Source organism: Coturnix japonica, chromosome 4 (genome assembly GCF_001577835.2).
Source record: "Coturnix japonica isolate 7356 chromosome 4, Coturnix japonica 2.1, whole genome shotgun sequence".
NCBI classification, from domain to species: domain Eukaryota; kingdom Metazoa; phylum Chordata; class Aves; order Galliformes; family Phasianidae; genus Coturnix; species Coturnix japonica.
The window spans coordinates 3,432,305-3,455,353 of record NC_029519.1 but is presented as its reverse complement, the minus strand read 5'-3'; the positions used below and the strand labels follow the sequence as shown (position 1 = coordinate 3,455,353).

Genomic DNA, 23,049 nt, shown 5'->3' with positions numbered 1-23,049 from the left:
GGGGAGATAACAGCCCTGGTGACTAACCATTCAAACAATAGTCCTTCTGTTCTGGGGCCGGAGCTGGGCTTGCAAGGCCCTGTTTGCAGTTGTATCGAGGGACTTGTGGTCATAACAGTGGCCTCCCTTACTGGTTGCAAGGGCAGTGCCATGCAGACGCGTGGAGCCGTCTTGTGTGTGCAGCTGTTCTCCTCTAGTGCCTGTGATGCACTGAGTTCACCTTTGTCTTTCACCGAACTGCTGTCTGCGGGGGGGTCAGCTCTCTGCACAGCCTTGGGCTGAGGCCCCACCCTTAACACTTACCTGTTATGGGGAGGTTTTGTTTGCCCTTCCCTTGGACTCAGCCTCCGAAGCCCTCTAACAGCTGCTGAACGCTCATCCTTTCCTACCCAATGAGAGCTCAGTGCTCTTTTCATCTTTTCACGCCCTGCATTAGCACAACATCTGTGTTGCTTTATTAGAGACAGGATATAGGATGCTCGCAGCTAATAAGTTTTCCCGTTGTCTCGCAGTCACCCAGGGCTTTGTTCAGAGGTTGCTTATCTGCACCCATTGTGTGGTGAAGTTGCTTGTTTTTTCTCACAGACCTCTTAAGCCTGAACAATGCGTTCATACAGGAACTTTGATAACCCAGCATACAATGGTTTCACCTCGCTGGTCAGGTCACACACAGCATCTATATGCTTACTGTGGGTTTTTTTTCCTTCCCTGATCTCATGCTGCAGTTCTTTGCTTCCAGAAGTCAAATGCTTCAGCGTCTGTTGGTTCACATGAGTGTACGCTACCTGTAAGTGTGTCAGGAAGATACAGGGCTCTTGGTGAGGTGATGCAGAGGCTTTACTGATGCTAGGGGGGATCTGCCTGTGTGCTCTGTGGGTGTTGTGTGGCTGTGAAGAGCTTCAGTCATCAAATATTTGGGCCTCAATTAGGTTGCAAGTTCAGTACTGCTGTCCTGGTGGTTCTTCAAAGGGAGAGCTTGCACATTTGTAGGCAACAGAAGGAACCTTTCTCAAGCAGATTGATATGAGATTTAAAAATAGTTCCTGTGAGAAGCTGTTCACGGATTTGAATCGGGTGCCAAGAGAGCTCTCACTCTTTACTCATGCTTCCCCCACCTCGTTATTCTTTAAGATCTGTGTTATTTGAATTAATTTGTATGAATGGAAGGGCAGTGTGTGCCCTGCTTGGTGAAGGGCAGTGTGGAGTCTCCAGGCCAGCTGTGACCGTGCCACCCCATCTAGAAGTGCCCTGGGCAGTGACCTGACCAGGTGCCATGGGGAAATATGGCCATTGCTCAGTACTGTGGCCTTCAGTATGTCCCCTTCACCTGCAGGGTGCTGGGATAGAGAACAGCTGATGGCATTGTTCTGAAACATCCGTGAGATGTCTGACTCCTAAGCAGATCCCTCATTGGGTTCTCCAGTTTGTAAAGACGTCAGGGAAGGAGAATCCCCAAACTTCTTTCTTCAGCAGGAGTACAGATGAATATGCAGTAAGTGGAGAGGAGGAGCATTAGTAGATTGTGAGGTATTATATCAAAATACGTAGGTGATGCATACCAAGTGTTCAAGGGGCTCTCATTCTTAGTGCTCACAGTTTCTCTGCACTGTGGCCTTGTGGTTAAAAAGCACAAGCCCAACTTTCTGGGGTGTCTTTTTTGTGCTTGGAGTGTGGATGTTCTCACATGCAAAGCAGATCTGAACGGCACCTGGAGAGACAAAAAGGCAGCATGGTGAAAACTTCAGGGTAGTGAATTTTGACTTCAGGTGATAACACGTTTAGTGCATCGTGAAGCTGTTGTGTGTTTCATGGCATTTCTGTATCAAACCATCTGTAAGCAGGCAGAAAACCAGTAGTTAAATGCACAAGTCGTACTTGACGGTTTGTTCTGAAAGTTATCATTATCTGGTAATAGTTTTCCAACTCGCACGGCAGCCTGGAAGCTGGCTGTGCTCACGTTTGGCACTGCTGTACCCGAGGCTGTTCTGTACGGTTGTCATGCTAATTTGTACTTGTTTTGTGCTGACTTCACTGGATCTACATCTGATTGTTACCGATTTGCAGTCGAATCTTTTTTAAACCAGGAAACAACTGAAAACACCCACTAAACTTAGCATATGGTTCTGCTCTTGCAGAGGAAGAAGGAGGAAAAGAAAGCAATAGAGATATTTTTGGAGAGACCCTGGCTGTATCTCTGCTCAGTGTAATGGAAAGGCAAATAACACAGATGAACAGCTTTGAGCCAAGTCACCTTTGATAGTAACCTTAACTTCCCATCAGTTTAAGTCATTTACCTGCGTGGTGGTGGTAAGTGACTTAAAGCATTTAATGGCAAGGAATAGATTTGCATCAACGTGTTGTTGACATTCAGTGTCTTGTGTGGATGCTTGCAGGTCTCATGGCATATTTTATATGTTTTGGTTTCTTTTAAGCTACTCATTGAAGTAGCTGAAAGTGGTTGGGGGAAACTTATTTAGGCTGCACTTTATTTGTAAGAGCTGTTAATGTATTTCTCTTAAAGAAGTTGCTTCTACTCTGTTTCTGACCCATTAACATGTCTGATGTGTGCTGCAGAACTGTGCTGTGATGGCTGGAAGGCTGCTGTCCTGAGCTGTGCCCTTGCTCCTCTACCCTGGGTTACTGCCTTTACATCAAGGCTAGGAGGAGAGCAGCGTCCCTTAGGGGCTGAATTAGAGCTTGAGATCTGAGCAGGTCTGTGTGGGGCAGCCCTGGTTTTGTAGATACATTCTAAAAGATCACCTTGTAAAGCAAATCAGTGGCTACAAACTTGTCCTGAGACCACGCGTTGGAGGCAGCCAAGCAGATTCAGCAGTGGGATCTCCCTGCCAAGCTCTGCTCTCCTTGTCCAGCAGCCCTGGCAGTGCAGAGCGCCTCTGCCTGCCTGCAGTTTGGATTGCCCTGCTTGTGTCCCTGTGGTGTAAGCAAGCCGCCATCCCAAAAGGCAAAAGCCTACAGCATTTACATTATTAATATCAGCCAAGAGTAACCTTGGTTTTCTGGTTGGGAAGATGATGGTAAAGTGCTGACCGCCGCTCAGTTGCCTAAAAAAGCAGGAGAGAAATTCTTCTGGGATGTGATTCTAAACCCTTCTGAGTTAACAGCGTCCACTTAGGCAGATGCATTTTGAAACCTTTTATGGGCATATTGCAGTGTTGCACGGGCTGGGGCATGCCAGCTCCTGCTCCCAGGGCTCACTTCCCCTTTCCAAGGGCAAAGCCCTCTGGACTGAGGTTCCAGTTCTGCGAAATAGCAAATCTGGCTTGAAGCGCCTTAGAATTAATGTGGAAAGCAAAGAATTTGTGTTGAAGCGTGAGCTGTTGAGTCAGGTTTTGGGAGAGGGAAATGGTCCTCCCTGCCTTTCTACAGTGGTAAGAGTTGTCTGCAGTTCCATCTGTCACCTCTGGCTTTCCAGTTGGGAAGAGCTGCTCTCCTTGCACATGCTCAGCACTCGCACCTGGAGCTCATGGTACTACCAAGTCTACTTGGATGTGCAGGTACAAGCTCGGTGCCGGTGACCCAGTGCAAATGCAATGCTGTGCTCTGCAAGCCCCAGGGGTTTCCTGTGCACCAGGAGCCTGACTGGCAAGCTCTGGCAGCTCTAAAGCTCACCCTTGTGTGGCTGTGAGTCAGAGTCGGGAGTTGGCCAAGAGAGTGCGGTGGGGTGTGTTGGTATGGTGAGCTCTGACACCTCAGCGTGTGCTGTGCTGCGAGCTGTGGCATTGCCAGATCCACATGGGACCTTCCCCAGAGCTCAAGCTTTGCATTTTCCAGCCCTGATCTGTACCACTGACATGGGGGTTACAGAAAGACCCCAAACCTGCAAGTTCCTGCCCCCAGAGAAAGGTAGGAGCCTCGTGAACATGGAGCCACACTGGAGCACTGTCTCCTCCCTCACTGCTGCATCAGCAAAGCTGCCTTGCCGTGTCTCTTGCTTTTGATTGCATTAACCTGGTGAGGTTGGCTGGGGGGAAGAGGATGACTCCACGAGCTTGTACGGAGTCACTGATTTCTGCAGTAGCATCCCATCAGCTTGGTGTAATCCCTTTGCTGAGAATAGCGTTCTGCTGCTTGGTTCACCCGTCTGAAAGGGTGCAGTAATGTGCATTTATGTAATTGAGCCGTTTGGAAGATAGGAAACAAATATAAACAAGATGTGCCAGGTTTTCTGGAGAGCCCATCGTCTGACATCTCCCAGAGAATATTTAAATAAGCGGTTAGATTTCCAAGTGAGGAGCTGAGCTCTTTGAAAATCTGCCCCTATAAATATTGCTATGCTGGCATTAAGATAAATGCTTCGAGGCACTTGGATGAATGTTTCTCCACGCAAGCAGTCTTACGCTTATTAATGTTGTTTATTGCTGTTCATAAAGCTGCAGAGAAGCAGGCAGTGACCTTTTACTGTCCCATTCAGTCTCTCTCTAAGAATGGCCTTCTGGTCAGAGGAAAAGCCAAGGATTTGGAAAACGAGCACTCAGGCTGCCTTGAAGTGTTGCAGTGTCGATCTGTGCCTCATTGCACTTCTTGACCCCTTGGGAGCAACACAAAGAAAAGAAGACTTTGAAGACTGACTGGAGCTGAGCTACTGTAGTAACGAGACTGTGTGTCTTAGGCAGATGTCCTGACTGAGGAAGCATGTCAAAACCTTGCTCCTTCCGAATGAATAGCTATCAAACATGGGTAATTCTTCTGCAAACAAACCTGGCTGTTGTGAAAGCCTTCTTTCTTTTGATTGAAGGCAGAAAGTACTCTGCTTGACAATAGCTAATATGTTCACGTGGTAAAACTATCCACACAATAGAGAGTACACGGCAGTTGGAATGATGATCTCTGCTCTCAAGAGTCTTAACGCTTGACATCTGGCTCAGAACATTGCTTGGTGTTTGGCCTCATGTTGGGTTTTGGTTCCCCCCCCCATCACCAAAAGAGCTTAAGGTTGTGATTCAGGGCTGGTGAGTTTTAACCTCTGCCTGCATCTTGACTCCTGCCTGGAGCTGGCACCATGTCTGTGCCAGTCCCTGCAGTGTGCACAGTGAGCTCACTGTGATCTAGAGGTGCCTTTCTGCAACATGTAGCTTAAAGCTGTGGGGAAGGTGTGCTCTTGAGGGGGAGAATTGGCTTGCTGGAAAGTGAATGTACTCAAAGCAAGCACACTTGCAATTCCTGAAGTTTGTAGTGAAATGTTACAGCAGATGGTCTGCTTACAATGCAGGATATTATTAGAACCGTGATCAGTGCTAATAAGGTCATTGGCAGTGGGGGAGGAGATCGGTGCCTGACCTTGTTTGAGAGGTGGCAGTCTGTGCGCTAGGGGAGAAGCTTTTCTCTTGCAGTAGTGGAATGTGTATATTTGAAACAAGCTACTTCTGCGTGTGTTCATATGTCTGCACAGCAGAGAGAAGTGCCCAGTGCCCAGCCCAACGCATCTACAGGGAAGCTGTTGACCCCAACCCTTGGCTAAGTCCACAGGGCACCACTGAGTGGTGGAGAACAAATTCTGCTTGCAATACCTGGCTGCAATGGGAGGTTTAAGCCATTAGACCAGATGGTGATGCTTTAACGCTGTCTGCTTGCTCCTGCTTTAAGTGAGAAGCAGCTCTCTGTGATCTGCATGGCCCTGCTGCATTGAGGGACATTAGGGAAAGCAAGTGGAGATCTGTCTGCTTTCACTGAGAGGAAATGGCCGGGGCAGTTTGACCACAGGAAGCTGCAGCCTGTCTGCCTGGGAGCACTGCCTTGAGACCTTCATTCCAGACATGATCCATAGGGCTGATGCTGGGAACGATCACACGGAGATTAGGCCCTTAAAGAGCCCCTGTCGCAGCTGAGCAGAGCTTGAAAACAAATCCTCAGCGTGTAATCCTGACTGCGCTGCCCAATACTGCTGACCAGCATCTTCCTCCTGCTGTCTGTTTCTGCAGGATCAGAGCATGCGTTCAGGTTTGTTCTTATAATTAAGTTCCACCTGATCCTGCAGGGTCCTGGCTTCCCTTCCCTGTTGCACTGCGGGAGCCCAGCTCTGGCAGGGCTGAAGGGGTCTGGCAGGAGGCAGCAGGAGCCTTGCTGGGTTGGACATCTTTGGATGCCATGTTACTTCTTCCTGAGCCATATGTTAAAAATGCAGCTGGCACTTTTTGCATCTCTTCCTGATCTTGCTTCTCTGTCATGAGACTTGCAGCCTTGTTCCAAAGCCCTGTTTCTCCATCTACTTTCTGCTCTGTTTCCTCCTTCCCCCTGGGCTTGTTGGTCCCCACGTCCTCTATCCTTACCAGTGCTATCAATAGAGACAGGGCAAAGCAGCCTGGTAAGTCTCTTCTGCCTTTCTCTTTCTGTTGCATCTGTGGTCGCTTCTATTTCTTAGAGCATCCGGTACACTTGGAGAGAAGCAGAGATCATTGTGATTAGCTCCTTGCAGACCTTGGTTCCCTGCTGTGTCAATCGTGTTGCCTGTAAGGCCCCTGTAGCACTCAGTGTAGGAGCTGGAGCAAGGTGAGCAGGCGGTGTGACTCAGGTGCTTGGAGCCAGGGAGCTGTCAGGGCTGATGGAATTAGGACAGGGATGGCTGAAGTGTGCTGAGAGAGAGGCGAGGGCTGCTTCAGGGAGGGGGGCAACCTCCCAGGGCTCCCACACATCCCAGTGGGATTGGGAAGGCTGGGTATGGGCATGCCAGCAGGGCCAGAATGAGCTGGTGGAGGGAGGAGATGATCCCACGGCACCGGCACTGTCACAGTGCTGTACTGCTGTCACCATAGCCCACTCAAACGGCTCGTGAGAGCTCAGGGAAAAAGTGCCTTGGGGGCTGAGAGGCATACTGGGATGGGGGTGCTTTCAGCTGGGGATGTGGAGATGGGAAGAGAGATCTGTCTGCTGCGGGGAGGCAGGAGTTCAGGCAGCACTGCGGATACAGCTCTGCAGCAACCCAGCAAGGAAGGACTCAGCTGGAGACAGGCAGATTGTGCCTGAGTTAGCAAGTCTTTGAGGGGTAAGAAAAGTGCAGAAGTGGTCTCCTGCAGAGCCTGTGTGCTCAACCTGCGGGCTGAATTCAATTGCTTGTATGGAAAATGCAGTTGAGTTTGTCCCCCTGCACGATCAGAACCGGATGCTTTCCCCCACACTCTCACAGCCTCGTGGTTGTGGAGGATCAGTAATCTGGAGGAGCTGACTTACAAGGAATGGTAGCAAGCAGCTCCGTGTTGTACCTTCCTACGTGCAGTGAGACGTGGTGGGGAAGGGGACTGTTCATGTGGCAGGGCTGTGGGGTGACGAAGGCTTCCCCCAGCCTTATGGAATATGGTTTTCATCAAGTTTTATGTGTTCAGAGCAAAAACTTTTGGGCATCTTGTTCTGTCTGTAGGTAGTGCTTGCAGCAGGGCCCTGGGCTGTGCCATTGCTGGGTGTACTCCTACAGCCAAAGCTCCCAAGCCATGGCCCTGTGTGATGTAATGCAGATTGAATTAAGGGGATTTTTATTGTTTCATTTCTTTTTGTGGTAATGTAAAATCTTTAGAAGTACTCACAACAAATAGAGCTTATATTAGCGAGGATGGAAAACACCAATGAAGGGGATTTTTAGTGTCTTGATAGTGCTAATTCTGGGGAGAATGGTTTTTAAGCATCCTTTTAGAATGTAACCCTGCCAGGAGCAGCCCAAAGGGAGAGGAAAGGTTTTAGTATTTTTCTTTTTTAATATTCATTCTTTCCATCAGAGAAGCTCCCCCAGGTTTGCATGGGGTTTCTGCCCAGGCTCCATCAAAGCCCATCTATCAGTGTAAGGAGCGAGAGCATTTTTTTCCAGCCGGGTGTTTGCTGACGTAGGCACCGGCTGTGCTGCATTCCAGACTCACTAATGACACTGGAGCTTCTTTGCAGCTACTCCTCCCACGTGGCCAGAGAGGCTGCAGATGTCCTCAGGAAAGGTCATGCTTCCTTGCAGAAAAATCTCTCCTTGCCAGATCCGGGATGGACCCGTCTTGCTTCAACGCAGATGGATGTTTGCCTCAGAGCTGACTGTCGTCCTGGCTGTTCCTAATCAGGGCACTGAAAGGGCTTTTTCTTGCTGCCCTTTTAAGAAAGGATTGTGCTGTGTCTGAAGGTCTCTCTTGTTGGTGGCAGAAGCAGAATGCATGAGGTCGGGTGTCTGCCAGCGTCATATTGTCAAGATAGCTTTTAAAGGCTGGTTTCTATTAGAAAGCAAATCCTCGCATTCCTCCGTGTCTGCACAAGGCAGCCTGCATTGTGTGGGTGACTGGGACAAGGCTAAGCGGCTCAGAGTGGAAACCGAGGGCAGGAGTTTGGAAAGCAGGTCAGTAATATGGAAAGGGCAGAAAAACCCCACAGTACTGGGAGCAGTTTGCTTTTAGTGACTGAAGCCTGAATAAGCAGGTGTCTGCGTGGGGATGCTTTTGTTATTTCTACCTCCCTGGGCTTTTCTTAGCATTCTGAACCTATAGACACAGCCATTAAAAACAAAAACTCCAAGCACCAAAGCAAACCAAATGGAAGCCCTGATCTGTTCCTTTCCTGTTGTTCTGCTGGAATGGGGCAGACACACGCACATATCTGCAGCATATTTCCCCTCTTAGCTGCTCTGTTACTGAGCAGTGTTATTCCAGGCTTGTACCAGTGCCACTCAGAGGAGAATTTAGGTCAGAATTTTTGGCAGGGCAGAAGTTTCATCCTGCAGGAAAAAGTGGCTGCATCTCCAGAATGAGATTCAACCTCTGCCTTCAGTCCTGCAGCTCTCCTTACAGGGAGGGGAACAACAGAGCTAATTAGAACTACGTGGAATTAACCCTTCAGTGCCTGAAATTAAGGTTTCCATGAAATGCATTATTTGTTTCTCCCTATTCCTGGCACTGCTCAGGGACAGCAGACGTTATTAGATTTTGCCATCGTTGGGCAGTAGATTTCCAGAGCTTCTCCTGTGTCTGTGGGTCTATGTGCAGTGTAGGTGGAGCAGAACAGCTCCTGGAGCAGGCTGCTGTTTGCTCTGTGCTGCTTGGGAATAGTCTGCAGGTGCTCAGTGGGGAAGCAGAGCACAGATCTTCGCCTGAGCAGGGTGGGCAGTGCAGATCTGCACAGACCCTCATCAGGCACTTGGATAACAGGCTGGGGTGGAACGAGAGTTTGGGAGGAGTGTTGTAATTAGGACAGATCGTTAAGATGTGGGTTGTTTGTTTTTTTTTTCTTCTGGCTGAGGCTGTTCTAATAAATTCATCATAAATTAACAAGTTTTCAGATGTTGGCACCAAATTTGGCACGCTGTCCCTTAAGACTGACTGCCTGAGTGGTGCTTGTGACTAGCACACGTGTCCTGCGCTTCAATATGGCCCATAGATTGCAGTGTGGTGTTGCTAATGTTTTTCTTTGCCCACAGAAATGGCCTGGTGTGGTCTTTGCCATTATGAGCCCTTTGCTCCTAACCTCTGTTGGCAAACTGGTGCCTGTGGAAGACCTGTCCTGCCATTGCTGCAGCCTGTGTGCTCCGCTGCTGCTGTGGGCCCTGCCCTGGACTCATAGCAAATATTGACACTGCCTTTGCCTTCCTTTCACTTGAGATTTGAGCAGAGATTGGTTGCGTATCTGCTTTCTAGTGCTAGGCACTTCTTAAAGAGCACATCTGAAGGGGTTTCCTTAAGAGAAAAATCCCTTGCGACTTAAATGTGCGTATGTTACTGGCTGTAATAAAGAATAAAGAACATACTAAAATCAATCTCCAGAAGCTGGCCAAGGTGAAATATTTGCCTGGGGCAAGGCGGGTTTTATTTTTCTTTCCCTTTGTTATTTTTCTTTTTTCCCCCCCCTCTTCCTTCCTTTTTAAGCCTTGCTGCCTCCTAGATAGGGGAGGGCAGTGCAGTCCTTGCCTGCCCAGCTGAGCGGGCTGGATATCTCCCTGAAGGTGCATTTTGGTAACAGTGCATTTAGTCCCATGCCCAGCAGCAAGATTATTCCATCATGGGTGTGACATTGGAAGTCTGGCATGCTATTTATTTATCTTTCTGTTTGCTTTAACCAAAGGCCCTGATACCCAGAAGGCTCACAGCCTTCTGCCCTGTCTGTCCGCTCCCCTGCAGCCACCCTAGGCAGCGTGTGTCCCCTGGCAGCCCCTCTTCAGCTGAGGCTGAGCCCATCCGGCCAAGCTGTATTTCCAGGCTGAGGATTCTCCCTGTGAATTGTCAGCCCAGATGGAATTAATATATATATATATTTTTTTATTATTATTTTTTTTTTTAAAACCAGGAATTGTTTATGCCCACTGAGCTTTTGCTTGCAACAACACAAACACAAATTGGGCTGGTACTCAGATGGGAAATTTGTTTTATGCCAAGTTCTCGCAAATAAGCTCTTTGTTTTGCTTTGTTTTCTTAGTTTTATTTTTTAAGTATCTAAAGCACAGGGGAAGCCAGGCCTTCTGAGCATCGCTTTGCCCTCCACAGACAGGAGGAAGCATTGGGCTTTGGCCACGCAGCTGTCAGTCTTCTGTGCTCCTCTGTTTATCTTCTCCCTTGTGCAAACGCCAGGGGTGGTCACACAGCCCATATTTGTATTCATGAGCACAGTGCTTTAACATTTATTCTCCTGGGCTTTAATGTACTTTTCTTGGTCCCATCTACGTGTGGTTTGACTGCTTCAATTGTAATATTTAACAGACGCTGTAGGTAAAGGAAGGTCAAAAGCATCAACTTTCCATATGACCTTGACGGATTCAATCAGCCAGTGAAAGTTGTAGAATTGGATTATGGGATTTGCAATGAAAAAGTGGTTTAAGGCAAAGGAGAAACCACACCTGGTATTTCCAAAAGCTGCCCTGGTTTAGTAGCAATCTGGAGTGACAGAGCAGGAGACAAAAGGTGGGAGACGTATTAGAAGGATTTGGGGGTTTGTGTGTGGGGGGGGGGGAGGGTTGTTTTTAATGCTGTAGTTGTGTTATCCGAGAGGCTGGCATAGCTTTCATAAATCAATGGAATGCCATCTTGTAGGTGGAATTGATTTATTTGGTTATGAGTAAACCCTGCACTGAAATGTTCACCCTAGAAACATTAACGCTGCAGGACGTCACCTGCTTTGTGCCCTGCACTAAGTGCATGCAGCCATCCTAGGGCTAAACCTGCTTCTAAACTTGTTCTCTTTACTGGTTGCTAAGTGCCTTCTTTCATAATTGTTATTGATCAGTTGTTTGGACTGTTCCAGAATAAGGGATGTCTGTTAAAGCTTGTTTTGCCTGGAGAAAGCCCTGTTTGGTACCATGTTAAAGAAATATACTTCATTGTGCTTTTAATGTTCTTGAACCTGAGCGTGGAGCAGAAGAACACCTGGGAGAGGTTAGGAATGGTCAGGTCAGAACTTAAGAGCTGACGGTGCTAGTGACGGAGCTGGTGTTAGAATCATTCCAAGTGTGTGGTGGTGGTGCAGGTTGCTGCTGCTCACAAAATATAACCTGATCAAAATGCACTGGAGGATGCATTAAAAACAAAAGCAGAACAAACTCTTTAGTCCTCTTTTGAGGAACGAGCTTACTGTGCAGTGCAAATAATAATCTCTCCTACAAACTTGCTTTTCTGCTCTTTGGCTCTGCAGTTCATAAAAAAATACACTTTGCCAATGCTGTGCTTTCTCAATATATATTTTTTGGACTTGGTAAGCGCTGTCCGTTGCTTGGAGGGAGCAAAAATGTTCCACAAACCAACAACCATAAAATCAATACGTGTTTTTCATTGAGCATAGCAGAGCGTGCCATTGGCCCGAATGGGGAGAGCTTGGCAGGAGAACAGAGCTGGAAAGAGTTGTCAAGATGTGAAAATATAATGAAGGAGCTACAGGGCTTTTCCTCAACAAAATAACTTGAAGTTCTTACAGACTCAGAACAGGATAACAAACAGCTTGGAATGAAAATCCTGTATGAAAGCAGGACAGCCATGACCTCTTTGTGCTGTCCTGGGGAAACGCAGCAGAACATTGCTGCATTCAGCAGTGTGCAAAAGTAAACTTCACTCACAGCAGCTCTCGGCTTTCCTAATTGCCAGGTGAATGAGGAGCTGGGAGTTCAGCTGGTGCCTGTGGCTACTTGGGGTCTGACAGAACACAGCGAAGGCATGTCACTCCGTTTCTAATTAAACTTAAAAAAAATTGCCGGGGTGGTGGTACTGGGTGAAATACATGGGCTCCATGCTAACAAGCTTGTCTGCATGGAGCTGGGTTTGCCTGCCGAGCTCACTGGCTCAAAGAAGAGCTTGGTGATAGCTCTGAGTACCTGTCAGTGGTTGAGGCGATGCTAAAAAGGGTACGATGAAGCAGAAATGTTGCTGTATTTGCTTTTTCCTCTTGTGTTCTGGTTTGAACTGCGGAACAAAAACAAGCTTGACAAACGTTTTGAGGCTGCAGATTTGTTCGGAAGCCCTAGATATTTGTGTCTGCATCCCAGCAGAACAGAACGCCTCTGCTCTGGAGGAGCCCCAGCTCCAGGTGCTCTATAGTTTCAAGCACACTGTTTGAAAGGGCCAGAGTTGGAGTAAGATTTGACCACACCATACAGCGATTTGCTTCCAGTGTTTTAATTCTAACTCTTCGCGTGGTTTTACTCACTAAAAGCTTTGTGCCTCGCTTCAAACTGGTGATAACATTTAGCTACTACACTGTTTCTGCTGCAGGGTGGGAGATATGTCCCCTGTTGGAACAAAGTGCTGCTATTTGTCACACGATGCCTGACGATGGAGCCTGCCCAGCTGTACTCTTAAGTGCTTGACCACAGCCCCATCTGCTCAGTGGTGTGTTGGGCTCCTCGGGGCAGCTTGCTTGCCTGTGTCAGGCTGGAGAACACCCTGCAGTGCTGGTCCCCTGAGCTGTCCCCTCGATGGCTTTTGTTTGGGCTCGGATGTACTTGCAAGAAACGATGCTGATGTTTTTGTTCCTCCTGGCTTTCCTTCCATCTCTCTGCAAAGTAAAAATAACCCAGAAGAGCAGTCACAAGGGTGAGACAGGGAGGCTGATGAATAGTACCAATGTGCTAGAGCCAGGGGTTTTTGTCTGTTTCCCATTCCTTCTGCATTTTTCTTATTCACTGGACAAGAAGAGCCTCACTGGACTGCAGATCAGGACTGGCATCGTTTCACTGGGGACAGCACTATGTGGCTCCTGGGTTTGCCTGGAGGGCCTAATACCTCCCTTCTGCTTGCACATGCCACTGAGCTTTGCTTTGAGGTTTTGCTTCAAAAAGACCCATGGCTCTTGTCAGAGCTGCCAGGTGTCCCCTGCTCTCATTTGAAGTCATGCAGAGCATCAGGGTTCGCTCATTTCAGTCAAAATCAAACCTAGGCTTTCTCTGAAAGGGCTCGACCTGGTGTTCATTGAAGCCGATGGAAATTCAGTCGCTGTTTCAGGGACAAGCTGGGCTGTCTTGGTAGCACTGGGAGCTTGTGACAGATCTACAAGCTTTTCCACTGCAGCCGTGGGGATGTATGAGGGAATTTGAGAGCTCTCGCTCCTCAGTAGGTAATGCCTCTTCAAACAGCATGTAGGAAAGGCAGTGATCCCTTCTGCAGTGAGACCAGGCTTGGGGCAGGCCTGGCCGGCCCTCTGGGACCCAGCAGGAACCGTGGCTGAGCAGTGTGTGTGCTGGTGACTGCTGCAGAGCTCTGAGCAGCAGCTGCAGTGTGGTTAGACACCCTGGCACTGGCTTTGTGGGGCTGAGGTGAGTAATGTGGGGATGTACATATCAGCTCTTCTGCTTGTAACACTTTTCTGAGCTATACAAGAGCAGGATCTTGAGAAGCATTTGCCTTCGATCTGATTATTGCATGCAAAATCTGAACGGGTTCGTCTGACTGCTGCAGGTGGAGCTGAGTTAGGACAGAACACCACCTGGGGCGGTTTTAGCACAAGCTCAGGGAGATGGCTCGTTGGGCCCAAGTGGTGGGAAGCTGAAATAAGTCAGGCAAAGCTTGTCCTATAGACACTGCAGAGCAATGGTTACTGTTTCTTAGGGTCTGCTTGAATTGTATTTCCAGCAAATAATGTATTTATGAACTGTACTCAATTGTAGCTCAGGTTTGCAGTTCACAAGACCTGTATCATCTGTACCTGGGAGTTACCAGCTCAACCACAACTCCAGCATTTTTATCCTTATGCTTCAGATCTTCTGTACATTAGGAAATGCACGTTGCTCCCCTTCCCATGGCTGACTGCCATCTGGTAGTTCTGACTAAAAGATGCACTGTGCTTTTTCAGCTATGTTCTGTTCACAACAGAGATCCACATCTTAACAGTAGTCTTGGGGCTCTCTGTAAGTAGATGCCATACCCACATTTGGAAAATGTCAAGGTTATACCAGCATGTGGATGAGAAAAGGAGGGGGTGGGAAACACCAACCAACTGTAGGTACAATTGTTTAATGAACTGTATAGTACAAGTCATGTCAGACCACAGGCTCCTTTGCACCAAACGCTCCATACAAGTGTATGGTTGAGCCCTGATCCAGGAAGGATGCGAATCAGGAACACCAGGGAACTGGGTATGGAGTGATGGATAATCTCAGCAAGTTGGAAGAATCATCTTGAAGGGTTGAAGTTTTAACTTCAATCAAAACAGTACAGAATTATAAGCAAAACCATCAGCTGCATGATAGAAGCTTGTTGAATGTCAGTCAAAAATGTTAGGCTGCTACAAGTAAAGATAATGCCAATGCCATACGGGGATGTATAAATGGCAGCATCGTCTGCAGGGCATGTAGGGGAAAGTCTTCCTATCTGCACAGTGGTGGCAAGGGCTGAGCTGGAGCTGTGTGCCCTGTGCGTGCACACACGTCAGCAGGGTGGCTGGAGAAGCTCCTAATGAGAGGCTGGAAGCACACACAGAGTTCAAAGAGCATGGTTTGCATCACCTGGAACAGAGAGGTTTGAGGAAGGGAGCGAATGGGACTGCAGTCTATAAGCATGAGCCCTTCCTCCAAGAGGAGGGGAATAATTGCTGGCCCTCTAGGGTGACGTAAGAAGTTTGGGGCTTGGCTTGCAAGAGAAGAAAAGCTAGAATTGGGAATCAGGAGCAGCTTTACAGCTGCAAGGAGAGCAACGTGCTGGAGTCCCTTCATGGGGACTAGTGGGCCTGGGGATGGTCTCTCACTTCCCCCTGATAACTTAATCACTGTGGCCAGTTGTGCTGCCTGGTCCCTGTCTGCCCCCAGCATACAGCAGCACGCACTAGATGGCTGTGTTGCATGTTAATGTGTGACAGCCATGCTGGAATCTCTGGCCAGGAGAATGCTCTGCACATGCTGAGTGGGTGAAGGCAACGCTTCGTGCTGCAGCCAGAGCTCTGAGTAAGCAGCACCGCTCATCTCTGTGTGCCTCCTCACTGAGCTCCAGGGAGGGAAATCTGCTGCTTCATGCAGAGAGAAGTTATGTAGTCAAGCTGTGTTTTGGTGCCTGGTTTGATGCAAAACATGGAAATCCTTTCCTGCCTCATCTCTTTTCATTCTTTTTGCTGTCAGTCATTGCACATGTCATCAATGTCTGTGGAGAAGACGGCACAGTCAGGGCTCTGGACTACTGCAGCTTCTAGTGTGTGAAAAGCAGCATTAGCTTAAAGGTTTTCACATGGGAATTGCTGGTGATTGACGGGACGTGCAGTGCAGTCATTAAAACCAGAGACGGGTGTGCTCTGGAACCCCTCACCAGCATCCTTGATTAGAGGCTGTAACAAAGTGCCTTGTGGCATGGGTGTAAATGTGAGCGCAGCCTTGGGTTAGTGCTGAAAGTTGTGTTATTGCAGCATGGTTTGGCTCATTTCAGCAGCCAGCAAAGGGAGAACTTGTGCATCGTGCTTAGGGGGTGGCTCATCCAGCCCTGTGCAGGCACCAAGGTGCAGCCTACCACACTCCAAACTCTAGGTGTAACACAGGTATTGTTATTGCATTTAAGTGTGCTGCCATCACTGCTGTGCTTGAAACAGCTGCCTTTGTTACTTACATTGCAAGCTGCTGTCACGTTAGCTCGTGTTGGATGCCAACCATTTACAGTATGCGCCATCACAGCATGACTTCAGTTGGCAACACAGAGCCGGTCACATGCCAGCAGCCTACTGTCAGGGTGGGGGAGCATGTGGGAAGAAAGGGGAGAAGATACTCTCAGAAAATGCTTTAATGATTTATTTTTAATATCCATCTTTCGAGCCTGGGGAATTGCAGTCCATATGCTTTTCCCTCCTGGCTCTAGTTGGCAAAGAAGCTGACGAATGTGGTCCTTCGTACTCCTTCCATTTTGTGAGGAGCCAGAAAAGATGGCTATATTTAGCATGCTTCCAGGGCCAGCAGCAGTCTGTTGCTGGGTGGTGATTCCTTGGATTTAGGCTTGTGTGCCACTCTGGGACAGGGTGGGAAATGCATACTATTTAGAATCAGTGCTTATGCTGAAATAACAGCACCAGAACAACGTCCTCCAATTACGCTGCAGTGGCTGCAGTGGTCTCAGCAGCTCAGCATGCTGCTCCCTGTCATCAGGCTTTGAGGGCTTTGCCTTTCCCAATGCACACAGCCAACCTCACTGTGCTGGAGCCACAGCTCCTCGCTTCATCATAACAGTGAGCACCTATCAATGGTAAAAACACTCCTCTGAGGCTTTGGAGCCTGGCTCGTGTTGTTTTTTCTCTTACTGTGCTCCTAGGCTGTCCCAGGTATAAAATGGAATTGTCCTTAGTTGTCCCCAGCCTGCCCTCCACGCAGCAGATTTGCTACCAGTTCCCCATTGCTTTCCCTGCTGTGGTGCAGTTGGTACTGAGAAGCGAATAACAGCATTTCCTTCGTCCTTCTGGCTGCTTTCACTGAGCTGAAATCAGTCTGGTAAAGCTCAGTGCATTGCTGAGAAGCACTGGGAACTATGGACATCGTGATGGATATGTAGAGGAGGGGATTGCCTCTACCAGTGTGGGTGTTCAGAAGTGCCCATTGCTTTAGGTGAGACGTTCTGAATGTTGTTTGGCTGGAGGTCTGAACCGAGGTCACCAGGACAGCAGTCTCTTGTGTTGTTCTGCCATACGGTCTGTTCCTAATGTTTGTTGTCAGACAGAGAATCTGCAGCAGTGCAGGAAAGTGAAACCCATCTCACTGGTGGCTTCTGAGCAGTCATGGTGGAATGCAGCAGTGAATGATGCATAAAACCAAAATGGCGACCAGTAGGAGCTGGGTTGAAGATGTGATTTATGAATTTACATGGTGATTCATTGAGCCTTCCTGGAGCCATAGGAGGCCCAAATGACAGTGGTGCCTGCACTGCACAGCTTGTGCTCTGCAGCAGCATCTCCGCGTGTTCCATATCATCATTGGAACCAGCAGCACTCAGTGGGAGCTGCTTGCTGCTCACAGCTCTGCAGACTGGGCCTTTTCAAGCATGTTGTTTTCTTGCTAATGAAAGCCTCTTGCTTTTAGTTAACCCTGATGGAATTGAACTGTTTTGAGGGGAAGAATGAAGTAGAACAGTGCTTCACACCAACAGGGGTGTGTGGTATCACTGATGGGCAAAAGTTCAGTTGAAACAGCAAAGCCCTTTTCAAGTTGAGGTTGGCTCTATACATATTGCTCACTAAAATGGCAGCTATTTTTCATCTCCTCCATTCCTGCAGTGTAGAAACAACCTCACACGTCCATTCCAAATGTGGTAGACACATTCATTCTCCCAACCCAAGGCGCTGTGTGCCAGGTTCCAACCAGGAAGAATTAATGTGTAAGCCCTGGAAGGCTGTAGCCCAGAACAGAGCAGACGTGCTCTGAGTGCTGGGCTCCTGTTTGCTGTAGAGATGCCACCTTCATCATGAGCTCCTCGATGCATGTGGGTCAGTGCAGGGAAAGCCGTGAGTGGAATCACAGAAACAGCTGGGTTTGGAAAACTGAATTCAAGATGCCGTGTGATGTCAGCTTGAAGCAGCATGCTTGCCTTTGCTGTTCCACCTGTCTTGCAAGCAAGGTGAGCAGGATTGGTCAGGGAAGCAGGAATGACAACCCAAACCAGTTGAATCCTAAAGGAGTCTTCCTTCTTCTTCCAGTTTAATGCACTTCTTTGCCTCGAAGCAGTGCTGGCTGTCTGGGCACCAGCAAGCTGTGTGGTGCCATTTTACCCTCACTTGAAGCGAAGTCTGGTGATGAAGATTCATGTCCTCAGGGCCTGTGAGCAATTAACTCGCTGCTGGGGATCTGGTGCTGTCAGGTTGCAGAGAAGCCAAAAACAATAGCATGAAAAAGCCTCTTCTTTTGCAGTTTGGTTGTCGGAAGCCACTCGGCACCTCCTGTAGCAGCAAAGCAAAGTCTCACTGAGCAAATGCAGGCTTTTGAACCTTGGGAGGGTTCAGCCCATCACTTGTTGCACTTAATTATTTGCCTTCAGAAAATAACAGCGGAGAGCCAGTTGTATTTAACTGCCTGATCCCCAAGGAGCAGATACAGGAGCTCATCTCTCATGATGCTCTATCACACAGCCTCTCCCATACTCTGCAGCCTTCTCCTGCAGCAGCTGCCACTGCTGTTGTGCTGAGGTGACTCAAAGGCAGTTCTTGCAGTGGTGCACGGTGTTGGCTTTGTGCAGTGTTACTCAGCCCTGTGCAGTGACTCCACTTGTCCTGGCAGAGGCAGATCTTAAAAGTCCCCGGGGGAGCATCCTCAGTTTGGATGAGGGCCATCCCAGAGGGGCTGTGCCCTGCCTGGTGCTTTGTGACAGGGTGCCCTTGTGAATCTGCTTATGGGGTTGCTGTTCTGCTGCAAGGTCCTGCCAGCAGGCAGGAACATAGGGTTACCTTGTTTGCCCTTTTGTTTGTTGGGTGTTTATGTTGTTGTTTTGAAAGCACACTTAATTACATTGAGGCTGAGAACTCAGGGTCCGTCCCTTGGAGAGAATGCCTGGGACAAGAGCTGGGTAATGGATGATCCAGTTCCTTTGCTGTCTGCAGTAACAATTATTAGTTATCCATCATGTAGCAGTTCTGTGCCCCTCAGTTCTGGCCCTGTCTTGCGGGACTCTGAGTAGCTACAGAAGAATTACCATCTCCAGAAATAAAAACTAACAAACCCCACCCTTTTTTTGCATAAAAGTTATTCATGAAACTTCTGTATAGGTTGCATGAGATGTCTCTTGTATTCTGTATGTCTTTTAGAAGATGAAATACATAAAGGATTAAAAAAAAAACCCAACACACAACAACCTAAGCATTAATTATTCTTAAATATATTACTGTTTTTCTGCTCGATCAACTGTTTGCATTTATCTTCATTTGCCTGCAAATGCTATTTATGCAAAGCACAATTTTCATATGGTTTTGAAAGTGCTGGTTTCAGGTGGTCTGTAACATGAGCAGACCTCTGCTTTTTGGGAGCCCCCAGCTTCGTTGGTAGTTCTGTTTGTTTAGGGGAAGGAAAGAAAGAAGTCAGTGATGCAAAGTACCGTGGCTTTTAATGAATGGAAGCATGAAAGGGGAATTGTTTGAACTCTTGCTCTTGCTGCTCTCAGTTCTCAACATCTCAGCCTACGTGTGTGCTGAAGATCAGAGGTACTTCTTACAGAGCTGTCTTGCAGTTGGGGTAGCGGTAGAGACAGTTCTGTTTCTCTGCCTGGTTGTTAGGGCCAATTAAGTGGTCTGGTGTTGGGAGGGAGAGGAAAAACAACCCACACAGGAAAATGGGAGATTTTTGATGTTGCTTCTGGAACTGTTGTTGCTAACTTCTGGAAATAGTGATCCTTATTAGGGTTTATCTTTTTTTTTCAGTCGTGTTGTTATTGTTAGGAAGCTTCGCTTTTGGATTCACTTTGGCAATGCTCAGTTAGCGTTACAGCAGCAGGAGTCGTGTTGTTCTTCTCTTCACATAAGCATTTTACTGCTAAAGGAAAAGCACTAAAGTAGTGCAGTAGCCACCAAAACGCCTCCTCCTGACTGTGTCATTACAGTAACCCAAACAACCCGTCATTACGTTTCTCTGGCTGCTACGAGCGTTGCATTCACTGAAATACTGTTCCCTTATGTTTTTCAGGGCCGGTGTACCCGAGAGAACTGCAAATATCTCCACCCTCCCCCGCACTTAAAAACACAACTTGAAATAAATGGACGCAACAACCTGATCCAGCAAAAGACAGCCGCAGCCATGTTTGCTCAGCAAATGCAGTTCATGCTACCAGGCACGCAGCTACAGCCAATCGTAAGTCACTGCGGCGAGCTGGGTTTCACACTCATCCTGATTTCTTTCCTGTTTATTTGTGGAGCTGTGGCTCTCCTTCCCTCTGATAACTGAGTATCAAGAGTTCAAGGCTTCAGGTGGAAGCATCGTAGCTCCAGGTGGAGTTAGAGCGTTTAGTTCATGTGCATCACCAGAACTGAGAGGCTCGATTCCAATGCATTCTGTTTTGAATGGCTGTTTTACACTGGGCTGAGACTGTTGGAGGTCTTTGCCCTGTGGCAAGCGGCCAGTAGGTACATTGCACTGGTGGGCTGAAATTGGGAAAGATGGATTCCACCCAGACGTTTGTGTTGGAGGGACTGATTTCATTCCAGTTGTCCCAGCAGAGAGCTGTGTTAATACCACGGCTCTGTCACTCTTGGTAATATTGTTTTATTCTAACAGCAAGAAAGACTTATTTCGCTTCCAGAAGACTGGAAGCCTGTGGGAAATAGCTGTTTGCAGAGCGGATGGTTTGGAGACGCTTTCACTGCCAGTCCCCACTGTGGACTATTGGTTAAAGCAGGTTTTCAGGCTGGAGAACCCTGTTGTGTCAGGGGGAGGATGGCTTGCATCTGCTGGGAGGGGACTGCTGAGTTTTGGTGTGTCAGTATATCTTAAGAAAGTGCCAGAGGTTTTGAAGTAGCTCTTCATGGCTGACATAAATAAGCTGTGGGTTTTTAACTGTGAGCCTAATGAGGAATTTTCCATTTCAAGTCATGGGTGAATGTCTTTCCCGGGGCGATGTGCGCTTGATGTGCCGTTGTTGGGCAAGGCTCCTTGGGCTGTGCCATGCAGGAGGTCTGACTAGATCCTGAGACACACTTATCTAGCCTGCAAGTTTGTGAAGCAGTGCTCGGCCTCTTGGTGTCCCACCTACAGTGCCTGGCCTCTCTGCCCCAAACGGGGGCAATGCTGATAATTCTTCCCATTTCAAAGATGGGAAAGTGAGGCAGAAGAGAAAATGAGCTACTTGTTGGTTGCTCTGGGTCCCACATCTGCAGCAATCTTTGCACCTCTTCTAGTGGAGCTTGCTTTTCACTAAAGTACGTGTGCATAGGAAGGAAGTCCTGGATTCCCACAAAATGGTAGCACCGGTTTCCTTGCCCTGCATGGAAAGCAAACCTTTCCTGTTTGGGGTTTTCCTCTGTGGGGAATTCGCAGTGGTTCTTTGGCTGGCTATTCAAAATACCTTTGGGATTTCCTCTTTGGAAAGTTCCCATCTTCCCACTTTGCAATCTTGCAGATCCAGTTCTCTTCTACTACAGTTTCATTACTGCCTTTTAAATTGCCTCTGAGACCGAATCTGTTGGTTTGTCTGGTTAGTGCTCTCATTTCAGAGGTAACCTTATCTGATGAGCAGGGCCCCCGGTTTCTAAATTGTGCCATGAGGGAGAAATGGGCAAAGAAGAAAAATAAGAATTGGTTCTGTGATGACTATTTGCTTCCTGCTTTCCCAGGGCTCAGAGTAAATGAGCTCTTGTTCCTCCTGCCTGACTTGCTCCACACCAATTTCAGGACAGACCAGAGATGGCTCTTTCACCTGCTTTTGATTTCCCAAAGATGCTGCCAATGGAAGCAGTCTGAGAGTGTTTTTTCTCTCTGAATGGGAAGGGTGGGGCCTCCTCTGAGCTCCACGTGAAATTGTTCAGAGCAGAAGGCATTATCTCAGATGCAGCAGTGGAACAGATTCCATGTGATCAGAAAGCTGATCAGTGGTATGCCTGCTTAATTGGGATGCTTGCCAGAGATGAGATTTGGAGCAGCATGTTTAATAGCTCCAAACAATAGCTGAATGCCCAGACTTTTAAAAGTGCATTTTCACCAGAAAAAAAAAAAAGAATGTGTAAAATAGTGTTTAATGTAGCAGCTTTTCGTCATACTTCCTGAAATGGCATTGGATGTGTCCATTTATGACCATGTATCTTAACTTGCACCACTGCTGACATCCAGCAAGAGCTAATCTCCCTTCTGAACTAATAGCCAGGACCCTGATAATGCCAGTTTAATGAAGGCTTGCTCTGAGAAGAATTGTCCCAGGTTTGCTGCCTGCTGCTTGCAGAAACCTACCAGGTGTGAATTAATCGTTGCTAACATGAAGCTGTTTCACTCAAGTCTCAGGTTTGCTCTGTGATGTTGCTGTTAACCATCCGTGCAAAGCTGAGAGTCACGCAAATGTTTGATGCCCATCATGCAGTTCTAAACAGAATGCTTCATACAGCACTTCAAAACAAGTCAGGCAAGGATGCAGAACAGCGTTTGCTCTGTATTTTTCTTAAGGGAACCTTGAGGAGATTGCGTAGGTACTGAGGAGGAAAGCTCTGTAGTAAAGTGTCAACTTTCAAAAGGCTGTATTCACTTTAGCTGCTGGCGTGGCCTGAGCTGTGTTGGAAGCTTTCCAGGCTGTTTTTCCTCTGTCTCTGTTGAAGATGAAGTAGAAGTTTGCTTGAAGGTGAATAGAACTGGGCTCTGGCATCAGTATGGAAAACCACTCAAGACAATGCTGAGTTTTGTTTCCTAGACACAGTCACTTTGAGTTGTTTGTGTACCAAAGCAAAGCCACCCAAAAAGCGATGCACCCTGGGCCTGATTCCCCACCCTTTCCATTGTGCTTTTCCCCTTTGCAGCAATACGAGGCTGGCTTTTGGTGCTGGCCACGGAAACAAGCAGCGCTGCTAACAGGTAGCTGGGCTTTGGCCAGTGGGGTTCATAGCAGCACGCTCAGCCTTTGTGCTAAAGGGATTGTCTTGCAGCAAGTCTCATGCAGTTGCATTGCATAGGAACACAAACTTTTGCTTTTTCTGAACAGTACCACTTGTGAGTGATACCGATCAGTCTTCAGCCTTGTC

General features: G+C 47.9%; 1 protein-coding gene across 17 annotated transcripts in view; it reads left to right on the top strand.

Annotated features, from left to right (window-relative positions):
* Positions 1–23,049, top strand: part of MBNL3 (muscleblind like splicing regulator 3) — an 86,322-nt gene that overhangs the window by 32,804 nt on the left and 30,469 nt on the right. For all 17 annotated transcript variants that reach the window (XR_001554586.1, XR_004307254.1, XR_001554585.1 and 14 more), the window contains one exon: positions 20,018–20,182. Coding sequence is in view for 13 of the 17 variants with exons in the window: in XM_032444616.1 (XP_032300507.1) it covers positions 20,018–20,182 (165 nt within the window). In the remaining 4 variants the exon portion in view is untranslated. The remainder of the gene's footprint in view (positions 1–20,017; positions 20,183–23,049) is intronic.